Source organism: Melanaphis sacchari, unplaced genomic scaffold (genome assembly GCF_002803265.2).
Source record: "Melanaphis sacchari strain LSU unplaced genomic scaffold, SCAv2.0 Contig116_pilon_pilon, whole genome shotgun sequence".
NCBI lineage: Eukaryota > Metazoa > Arthropoda > Insecta > Hemiptera > Aphididae > Melanaphis > Melanaphis sacchari.
In genome coordinates this window covers 619,013-630,996 of record NW_020270453.1, presented here as the reverse complement: position 1 = coordinate 630,996, position 11,984 = coordinate 619,013, and the positions used below count along the sequence as shown (strand labels likewise).

The window sequence follows — 11,984 nt, the reverse complement described above, 5'->3', positions numbered from 1 at the left end:
TATTATGAATTAATATTAACAAAAAAAAATGCAATAGGTAATTTCTATTCACACATAAAAGCGATAAAATTCTATGATAAGTTAAGTTTAGAATCTATACTTATTTTTATCGAACTAGATTTTAAATGTAATAATTTTCGTACAAAAACATTGTTTAAAGTTTTGAGTCATAGTGACAACATAAAATATTCACTTGTGAGGATACCATATTATGAACTATTTGGTATTTATTTTAGTAGCAATAATAATTAGTCAGAAGACTGTATTAAGGTAAATTAATACTTTAACATTATTTAGCAGGTGACAACTGATGTCTATTAATAACAATAAATTATGTACTCAATTTTAAGAGTTTGTTATTGTGCTTATAAAAAAAATACACTATAATATATTTAAGATGATTAAAATGTTTATGAGTTATTGAATTTTTAACATTTATTGTTTTATAGCTAGTCAATTATTTTCACTCAATTAGTTGGGTTGGTTATAATTTATAATAAACTTTCCACACGTCGATAAAAAATAATAGAAGTATTATTAGTGATTTGCAATTTTTCAATCAGATGACAAGGTGACATACTACCTGGAACAGTATTCCTAGAATATTTTTATGAGGATACCTAGGATATTTATTATGCATTAATTAAAAAATATATGTATTATATCATTAAAAATAAATTAAAATATAGTTAAGGTTCTATGTATAAATAAAATTACCTATAAAAACAATAAGCTAATCAAGAAATTTATGTTTATATTTTATGTATGGAAAATAGCATAATGATATTAACATTTAATTATGAAGGGGGTTCATATCCTCTTAATAACCCTTTTGTAGTCTATATATGCTATTGATCTTGAGTTGTATCATATATTCATGGTAATATTTTTATTTTTAATATTTCCAACAGAAATCATCATTAATTGACATGATATTATGACCTGCATATCACATTTATCAGTTTATTGGCCTGTCATTAAAAAAATATACTTTCATTGATTATTTATTACTTTTATTTAAAACCAATTAAAAATAAGGGAGAATTTACTTTGTGCAACAAGATCATTCTTAAGTTATTATAGAGATTAATTTTTATTTATCACCTATTTATACAATGAATCTATTCACGCTGTTTTGTTAGTAAATAATATATAAATATTATGGTACTTATCTACTTCATTAATAATAAAATCAACGCAATGCTTTTGACAAAAATTAAATCAATCTACTGTAATTGGTAGGTACTAATAGTAAAATAAATTAGGTACTAGTAATACCAAACAAAATTATCATATAATATACTAAGTGATATAGGTTCACAGTCTCACAGGTCGTTTGTGTTCAAAACTTGTTTTTTGTATTTAATGTTCATGATACATGTTATAGAGTTAGCAATTAACTTGAGATCTATTATATAACACAATTGTAATACACACTTGCCCTTCTTTTTAACTGGTGTTCTCTGCTTATTTTGAAAAATATTGGGACTTTTGATTTGACTTATCAAAAACTATAATTATTGTAGAAATATTAGAAATATGAAATCGTTTATAAAAAAATTAATTTTTGGCGATAGGTACACCCAAAAAATGTTATCAAGCGCTTAAACCAATGCTGCCTATAAACAATTTTAAAAATTTGTCACCTTGGGAAAATGATCCATTTTCTTATAAACACTTCTCTAACAGCTCTTACACAATAACGATCATTCGCTAAATAAAAAACGGATATCATTATTGGACATCGTATGATACAAAACGAAACTAGTACATCGAATATCGATTATAATATTTATTATTCCTTTTGAGACTGGAAATAGATGAGAGGATAAAAAATAGAAATTTGGCACAAAATTTTTTGGCAAGGACGGGTATGTGTGCAGTTAGTCGTAAACGTAGCTAATTCCTTCGGTGTTGTTCGGGTGTTAGCCGAACACACAATGAAGTAATTGTTTTTGAGTCATCAGTCATGTTACATATAGTCGTGAAACGTGCGGCGGATGACAAGCTAGGCGCGAATCAGTTTTTGGGCACCCCAATTGATATACAATGCCACCGAGTCACGCTGCGGTCATCCACACGTTTCACACATAACGTCCAGTATCTATTGGTATTGCTGTTGTGTAATGAACAACAGTTGCCGTACGGCTAGGCTGACGCCGACTACCGCGGCGTCCTTGCATTTACTTACTAGCAGTTTAGTTGTATATATACATAACACATTGGCCTCGGTGATCACAAGGTAGAGCTAGTCTTTTGGGTTGGAAACCGCACTCTGGCGGTGGCGTATGGTGGACTCACAATCGACCACACTCCACGTAGAGTGCACTGCCCTTACCAAGTATTTAATTTGAAAAATAAATAATTATTGTCCAGTATTCGTTGTTTGTACACTCTTTATGGTTTATATTTCAAAAAAAATATCACAAAATTAACATAATAATAAACTACTAAATAAATACTTCAACCGTAAGTTTTTGTTTCCACTTGAACTGTACGATGTTGTTACCTGTGTATTTGCTTACACAATTTTGTACAATAACAAGCAACCGTGGATGGATTTTCTATTAAATATTTATGACATTAATTTTTATTTTTTAATTCTTAAATAATCTGTAAGCACTGTAAATATTTACATGTGAAAATACTCATTTTTTAGTTTAAAAATTTAAATATCGAAAATTCGATTGTTTATAAGTACGGACAATGTTCTTACCTTTAACAATAGATAATATAATATTCGGTGACCCACAGAAAACTGCTATATGCATCTCTTGTCTGGTCACAGCTGGAGGTGAACATAGCCTGGAATAGGACGGCCCTCGATCAGGCCCAAAGAGGTGCCGCTATTCAGGTAGCGAGACGCTATAGAACTGTGTTTGATGTGACTGCTCAGATTCTGGCCAGAATGCCTCCAGCGCACCTCCTGGCTGACGAAAGGCGCAGAATTGAGGTGCGTAAGCGTGAAATCGTAACGGTAGTAGTCATCAGGAGGCAGGAGCGTGAGGCAACGCTGCGCGACTGGCAGGAGCTTTGGGATCACACGACAAAGATAGTTTGGACACGGAGGTTGATTTCGGATATCCTGAGGTGGATGTGATAATCAAGGCTTGGGTCTGTGTCTTTTAATATGGCCCAAGTATTGTCTGGACATGGTTGCTCCCAACATTACCTGTGGAAGAGGAGGAGGGCACATAATTCAGGTTGCAACTATTGCGAGGAGCCTGATGACACGGCAGAGCATACTTTGTTCATTTACCCGTTCTGGACGAACGCTAGACAGGAGATGGAGCAAGCCATTGGCCGACAGTTACGGGTTGAGGAAATTCCGGATATCATTCTAGGGCCGGAGCGAGAGTTCCTCCCGGACAATATGACAAGTAGACAACGGATCGAGGCGTTAGCGGAAAGATTGAGGCTGGTGTTTGGCAAGATGGTTGAAACGATACTCGAGCAGAAGGTTGCAAGAGGAAGCTGGAAGACGGGTAGATTGATTATGGTTTATTCTGTGGGCCGAAGGCCAGCTTTCCAGGATGGTTAGAGGCCCCATCTATGTATACCTATTTTTTTAATTGTTGGTGAATAAACGATACGGGACCGGGTGACAGTATTGTGGTAAACAGTTTTCACCTATTCTTTGTTATTTTTTTTTTTTTTGGTGGAAAAAAAAATAATAATATAATGTTATGTTAGTTAATTAGTTTACTTTAATATTGAAGCATAATTTTTTTTTAAATTTTAAATCGAAACATACAATTTATATCAGATTACATAATAAGTATATATGACATGAAACAGATAACACGAGTATTCAAAAAATATGAAAATTGAACAAATAAGCCAACCAATGATGATTGATGACACTTTGATGTTAATTTTTAAAGTTGTGAAATAAGTATTTATTTAGACATATCTTTTTTTTTGTGGATTTCTTTTTAATAGAAATATTTTGAAACTTAAAACTTATAAGAAATATTCTAATGTATGATTATTGAAAAAATAGAAACTTTTTTAATATATTTCTTACATATTTAACTTTAATCACGTAACATATTATTATCTTGTATTAATATGAATTAAATCGAACCATAAAATATACATTTTTATTACTATTTTGTAAATGATTTAAATTTAGTGGTCAAATTTTTAGACACAACTCTATTGATACCTGTCTATGCATGCAATTATGTTTTTTTTTGATTTTGAATTCCCGCCATGTAGATAGTATAATATGTAATGTGGTATGTTATCATTCTGCTGTCGCGGTCCTAACCACTATATTGTTATCATGGCATTGTAGTGGTTTTGCGCCCGACCGCTTTGATGATAACTGCCATTTAAATGTTATTTTTGCTCGTTTTACTGTATTTTCTGCATGTAAGTTTTGTATTGTTTACTCATCAGTGCCATTTATTGTATATTATAAGTTATTTCATCAAGTTCTTTGTGTTGGCACTGTATGATCGTTATTCGTTACTGTGTTCATGTTTGTTAGTACCGAACCCGTCAAAGGCTTGCAGCTTTGTCGCCGGTCCTTCTTTTTCTGTCACCTTTCGTCAGGCACACATCTATTACGGATATTATTTACAATCCAGGTGCATTCAATGTCTTGTTCTGTTAGAAAACCACGTGATTTGTGAATTGGTTTTCTAGTAAGTATCGTTTGTCCATTTTCTTGTTTGTATATTAAAATATTGTTTGTCTAGGTATTTATTTTTCATCAGCTTGGCTGCTATATTCTTTGTTTGTTCTTAAATATTATTGTTCTTGTACGTCCCCGACATGGTCTCGTGGAATAAAATCCATTAATTTTTAGATATTATATAGTGAATTTTTTTTTTCTTTTGTTTGTTATATGTTCACGGCCGACGGGCCTTAATTAATTATATTATATTTATTAGTGCATTGGCTATTTAACATTATATTTTATAGCGTATTGCTATTTAGTTATTATATTATTAATGCATTAGCTATTATTGTTATTATTATTTGCTCATATTATGTGCATTGCATTTAAATAATTATCTTAATATTATATACAAATACAAATATTATTATTGGCTGTGATTATTATTATTACTATTATTCAAATATATCTGTACATTAAAACTATACAGTCCACTATTCTATTTTATTTTATTATAAGTTGCGCCCAAGTTGCCTTATAAATTGTGAGCACTTCATGCGCCAACAATACCTATTTAAAATTAGAAAAAGTATGTAAACAAAAAACTGTTTTTAGCAAAATATAATATAACCTATTAGTTTATAAAAATAGTATTTAAAATTATTCTATTTGTATAAATATTTTAATAATATTTAAATACAATACAAAAAATATATATATATTTTTTTTAAATGATATAAGACCATATATTTATTATTATATTTTTAGTTTATTATATCTGTTTAGTCACTTAATATGAACATTTATTGAGAAGCAAATACATAAGTTTTTAGAATAAATATCTAATATAAAATATAAAGTAATATATGATTTTTGATAAATAAATATCCCCTTCCTTTCATAGAATTCATAGTTTATACCAGTCTTTTTTACCATTTGTCTTGGTAGAAAAGATTAGGATTATCTTTGCCTAAAAAATAAATAATAAGACAGAAGTAAATTAATATTGAATTTTTTATGAATAAATGATTTATTATTACTGACAAGCATAAATTAGATAAAAATATAAACAATTATTATATTATGTACTATGGAACGAGCGACTGAGCGCTGTTTTACAAATATTATTGGTTTTTACATGTATTTGGTCTAAGATGCTGCCCTTTGAACATATTAAATTATTGATTGCGGCACAAATCAAACCATATGAGTGTTGTATATGTGATATTATTTTTATTATGTTAGTATCTTAATTTAATGTTTGATATAATAATTGGTTTGTTAAGTCCGTAATGTGAACATCAATACAATAAAACATTAAAAACTAGGTACTATAACATTCATATTTTTAAACTAGTTAAAATTTTAAAACATTTCTTAATCATTAATTAATCTAATATACATAATATTATATTCATTTAATAGTAACAATGATTTTTTTAATTCTAATTTTCAAAGTTCATAGCTATATATCTGTAAGATAAAAAATTTTAAATAGTACATTTCCTTAAATTTTTAATAATAATTGTTAAAATAAGTAAAATATTGTACACAAAAATAAATTTATGGAAAATATTTTATCCTTAATTTATTTGAAAATATTATTCCCTTAAATCTATACTTTAATCAATAATAATTAATCTAAATTATACTTAATTTGTAATTTAATGGATATGATACTGAATTAAATATTCCAAGATAGTTGGAATCCTCCTAAATAATGTTCATTTTTTCTATTAACCAATTACATTTTATTATTTCATTAAATTATAACACTGAAAAAAATTATTATTTTTAAAACACATTTAATATTACATTGGTTGATTTGAGTTCAATATTAATTTGTACAAAACTTTTTAATTTAAATTCAATATTATGTATAACTATTACAATTGTATATTTTTAAATAGTAAAAAGAGTTATTGTAAAAACAAAAACTATTGATGCAATTGCTATAAAAATACATATTTAAATTTAAAAGAATAGCGATGAAGTTGTAAAATTATCACATTATATACTTAATACACCTTTCAAGGTATATACTCAATTCATAATGTCAATAAGTCTTAAACCAGTTGAACTATATTTATTTTTTCTAAACAAATACGTTTTAACAAAATAAAAGAAATAAAAACTAAAAAGTAGCTGTTCAGTATTTAAGGAACCTGCGAACACACACACAAAAATTATATATTAATATATTAATTTATATTTTACTATTTTTATAAATAAAAAATGAAATAACAACATGATATCAAACATTTTATTTAATAAATAAATAAATTATAGGAAACATTAGCAAATTATTAAACTGTTATTACTTTTGATTAATTGTGTTCTAATTTTATGTTTGCTTGCTACATTTTATAGTTCTTTAAAGAAGTAATTTATCACAAAAAAAAAAAAAAATAAAAATAAAAATTACACATGTTTATTATTTGAGTATTTTAATAACTTTATTTTATTTTATAATTATTAAGAAAGCACTACATCCATATATTTTCTTCGTCTTTCAAATGCATGTGGGTGTAGCATTCTCTCAAGTAATTTTTAAAGAACTGTTAAATGTTATGAGTAAATACATAAAATTGAGATGCTATAACATTTTCATATATGTATTATAATATTATTTCATAAATTAAATTATTTAAAATTGATTATAACTATAATAAAATTAAAGATACAATTAAAAATTTAAATACTTACTTGAACATTACAATATTTCGTTAAACAAACATATTTAACCTCAGCTACATGACACATGATTCTTATTGCTAAATTTATCGTACATCTTAACCGTAATAAAAGTTGTTCTTCATTTAATAGCATAAATGCTACACCATCAACTTCCTAATAAATTGATTGAAAATTACAATAAATAAAATTCAATAATAACTGTTATTAAGTATTATTCAATTTTATTTACCCCATTAAATAATTTTAGTCCAACATCTTTACAAAACAGATCATTAATTAAATACTTATAGACGTCCTCAGCAGTCCAAAATTTCGGATTTGATGTGACCTTAATAGGGTCTAATTGGCCAATATCAATTTTAAATTTCTTAAATCTTGGATTTTGACGATAATAGTTTTCAAAAGTGGTTTTCCTAAAAACAGTTTTAAAATTTTTATTATTAAGATTAATATAACAAAAGAATGTTAATAATTAAATAATATACCAATCGCTAAAAACTTTAAACTGTTCTTCATCAATGGGATCACATCGAGATTTAGTATTACTAAATACATTCATAGTATCCATCGTTCTAAGATCATTTTTTTTTGCTATAATTTCAGTTATAATTGATGATTCTAGTTCAGTAAAATTTTGGTTTAATCGAATAAGGTGTGCTTCTAAATGGATTATATTCCCCATATAATATTTATACCTTGCAACTAAAGGTTTATTTGACCAATCCAATACTTTTGAAGCTATAAATATTTTATAAGATTAAAAATTTAAAATACTACAAATGTTTAAGATTTTTTGGTTAAAATTAAAAATATAAAGAGTAATTTATAAAATATAAATATAATAATATAAGGAATTTCTTGTAGCCACATTTGTAGACATTCGAGGCGCCTTCAATTCCGTGAATATACCTACCCCTCATTACCTATCTTTTTTCATTAAATGTCCTCTATAAATTCTGTAATGTTCTGTTCGCTCTTTTCAATTTCAAAAAACTTGTTTTCTATTCTCCTTTCGGCTCGTCAAATCTCGATCCACTTTTACTGGCCTTCCTCAGGCTGCCTTAGCCCAATTCTATTCAATGTATATATGAGTATTGTTGCAAAGCATCTTTCTCATTCCGGTCATAAATGTCTTATATACGCTGATGATTTAGTTATTTTCTCTTCTAATAAACATCTTAACTTTGCCATTGATAGTCTCAACTCTGCTCTGATGGATCTAAATGATATCCTAATCAGTGTCTTTTGATGTTGCCCCTGATAAATGTAAATCGATCATTTTCACTCGTCGTAGATATTTAAACAATCTTAATACATATCTTAACAATTGTGTTACCCCCTTCGTACTCAGTATTACCTATTTAGGTATTGCACTCGACCCCAAATTGCGCTGGATTCCACATATCTCATCTCTCACTGCTTTTACTTCTCGATAGTCCAACTTCCTCCGATCTGTAACTGGTACTTGGTGGGGCTGGCACCCTTCAAGTCTTTTATCCATATATTTGTCTATTATACGTTCCAAACTTGATTACGGTTGTTTCCTTTTTGGGTCGGCTTCCTTTTCTAATTGGAAAAGAATTAATAAGCTCCAAACCTCATGCATTAGAACCATTATGGGTTACGTTAGTTCTACTCCTTGCCCTTCTATGGAAGTTGAATCTACTTGCCCACAATTTAATATCAGATGCCGCTGGCTTGCCGGTAAATTTCTCCTGAAATCATTATCCTATAGCGATTACCGTATTTTTGATACCTAATACTCACTGTATCTTAATTGGCGATATGTTCCTAAATCTATGCCTGTATTATCAATTATAGCTAACTCTATCTTAAATTTTCACCAATACATTATTAATTTTACTAAACTCCCTTTTACGAGAATTCCTACGACTCCCTTATTTTTTCCCCTCAAATTCATTCTGATATTCAATTTTTAGATCTATCCTCCAACGATTTTAAATCTATGTCTTCTTCTTCAGTCAATGCAGCCGTTTTGAATTATCTTAATGAACGCTTTTTTTTTTAACTTCATCGCGGTTTATACAAATAGTCTCTCCTCTCTCCGCTGGATATGCGTTCTGCATTCCTGATCTACAACTCTAACCTACCTCCCACGTCTTCCTCCTTTACAGCTGAGTGCTATACCATCATTGAAGCTCTAAATTTAATTCAATAATTACTTAATTGTCTTAGATTCTATGTCGTGCCTCCAAGCCTTAAATTCAAACCCATTTTACTCTCATTTGTCTCCAATTATCCTTCGCATCAAGTCCCTTATTTTTACTTTAAATCAAAAAAGCTATAACATTAACTTTCTTTGGGTTCCTAGTCATACAGGTATACATGGTAATGAAGTTACAGACCACCTCGCTAAATCTTCATCCAATTTCATCTTTCCTTTTTTTTCTCAACTCCCACATTCGGACTTCACACATCTGATAAAACAACACTCCACCAACACTTGGCTCTCTCTCTGGAACAACCTACTTGCAGAATTCGCCTCAAGATACAGAAATATTACACCTAATATCCCCAAAAAAACCTGGTTTCATAACTTACACTTACATAGGCCATATATTGTACAATTTAATGGCTACGTATAGGACATCACCTTCTACCCAGCCACTCCTTCAAACTTGGCCTTAACGATTCACCATTCTGTACACTTTACCTTAATGAACGTATCTGTGATTTATCCCACACACCCTTTTTGACTGCCTTTCTCTTCAAACCAAACACATTATTTTAGTTAACTTACTTATAACTCTCAATATCTCTCTTAATATCTACTTTATACTCAATACAAGATCCACTACCGCCATTAAATCAATAATTTCCTTTATAATGGATACTGGCTTTGTTATATAATATTAAAATGTAATGTATTATGTTGTATCGTGTATAATTGTAAATGTTGTGCTATCATAGTATATACTAATAGTTAATAAAAAAAAAAAATCTAATACTTACCAACTTTAGCAATTTCTAAATTTGTAATATTACGATTAGAATCGTTAGAAAATTTATTACCACCATAGGAATCAGTCTTTCTTTTTTTTGAGTTTTGAGTTGACTCAGTTTCTACTCTAGGTCCTGATAATAGAGTTAAAAGCAGATGAGAAATGTATTTATTTTTAGTATAATTAAATAATTATATCTAATAGATTCAATTTTGTGGTGTTAGTTTTAATTTTAGTGAGAATTGACTTATTATCAAACTTACATGTAAGAAATTGCTTAATGTATAATTTGTTTTTACAGTATTTTAATTTTAAAGTAATGATTATGTTTACTTGTTATTTGTTTTTTAAGTTTTATGTTGATCAACTTATTTTAAAATTAAAACTAAAAATACAAAATTGGCTCTTTAGTAAAATAGTTTATAAGACATAAATAAAAAAAGGGAATGGTGTTTTTTTTAAAAATATTAACAAATATAAGATAAATTGGTACTTAATAAAATTTACATACATCATTTACAGAATAAAATTCTCGAAAATATAGTGAAAAAAATATTAAAATAAATCATTTAAGTCATAACATTAAAAATACTCTTACTTAATAAGACATTAAATAATATTTAATTGAATTGAAAATATTACAGTATTGTAGTTCAAATAATTAGTAGTTATTAGTTTACTAAAAACATCCAAAATTTGAATTATAGGAGTTTTAATTATTGTTATTATTAATAAGTTTTTTTCTTTTTTTTTTTTTATTAAAGTACATTTGATATTTGAAAAATCTAACATTAACTAGTTATTAAGTATCAATATAATTTTTTTTTATGTAAAACATGAATAATTGTAAAAAATATACACTCACTTTTAACATCTTTTAAATTACAACCATGAGGACAGCTTGAATCATCAGTAGTCATAAAATATTCACACATACCAGATAGATTACAAAGAGCAGAACAATATGTTTTAGCCATTCTTCTTGATTCAGGAAAAAGAAGATACTCAGAAGTTTTAGGATGAGATTTTGTTTCACTTAAATAAAATAAAAAACATTTATATAATTACATTCTATTTAATTATTAATATTATTTAATCATTAATTTAAATTCTTACACAGTTGTAATTAACATTTCAACACCACCAGGTCCGTTGAATAACATATTTTGAATACTTTTAATTTTCTTTAATGCATTCCATGGAAAATAATCTAAATCAACAAATATGGTTATTGCTTCCTGTAAAACTTTGGATACGGGACCAGGACCAATACTATTTGGTAATTGTGGAATTTTCTTTTTTACTACATGACCACCAGGATAACAATCTTTGTTAAAGTAAATACACATTTTATAGCTACTTTTAGAAAATATTTTTGAAGAATTTTTAATCACACAATCTATTGATGTTTGAACAGAATGTTTTTTTTTATGTTTTTTAGTAACAATTTCTTCATTATTTTTCATCATTTGTTGTACATTTTCTATCAAATTTGGTTGATCAATAACTTTCTCTTCGGAAAATAATGCATCATGAAATTCATTATCTAATTCAGGTGGTTCGTCTTTAACATCTAAAATTTGATCTTTATTTTCATCATCTTCATTTTTAATATCATCATCTTCATTTTTAATATCATCATCATTATTTTTATTATCATCTTCATTTTTATTATCATCTTCATTTTTATTATCATC

At 27.7% G+C, this 11,984-nt stretch overlaps 1 protein-coding gene across 5 annotated transcripts in view; it reads right to left on the bottom strand.

Moving 5' to 3' along the window:
- Nucleotides 1-6,576: 6,576 nt before the first annotated feature.
- LOC112603946 (scm-like with four MBT domains protein 1) overlaps nucleotides 6,577-11,984 on the bottom strand; it is a 9,020-nt gene continuing 3,612 nt past the window's right edge. The window contains exons 11-17 of one of the 5 annotated variants that reach the window (XM_025352774.1): nucleotides 11,404-11,984; nucleotides 11,153-11,322; nucleotides 10,298-10,420; nucleotides 7,810-8,062; nucleotides 7,554-7,737; nucleotides 7,334-7,477; nucleotides 6,577-6,792 (exon numbers count right to left, since the gene is read on the bottom strand). The exon at nucleotides 11,404-11,984 is cut by the window's right edge and continues 196 nt beyond it. In XM_025352774.1, coding sequence (XP_025208559.1) covers nucleotides 6,784-6,792; nucleotides 7,334-7,477; nucleotides 7,554-7,737; nucleotides 7,810-8,062; nucleotides 10,298-10,420; nucleotides 11,153-11,322; nucleotides 11,404-11,984 — 1,464 coding nt within the window. In that variant the 3' untranslated portion in view covers nucleotides 6,577-6,783. Of the gene's footprint in view, nucleotides 6,793-7,333; nucleotides 7,478-7,553; nucleotides 7,738-7,809; nucleotides 8,063-8,137; nucleotides 8,582-8,681; nucleotides 9,040-10,297; nucleotides 10,421-11,152; nucleotides 11,323-11,403 lie in introns of those variants that run through there. The other 4 variants (XR_003115194.1, XR_003115193.1, XR_003115192.1 and 1 more) reach the window with 4 other exon arrangements.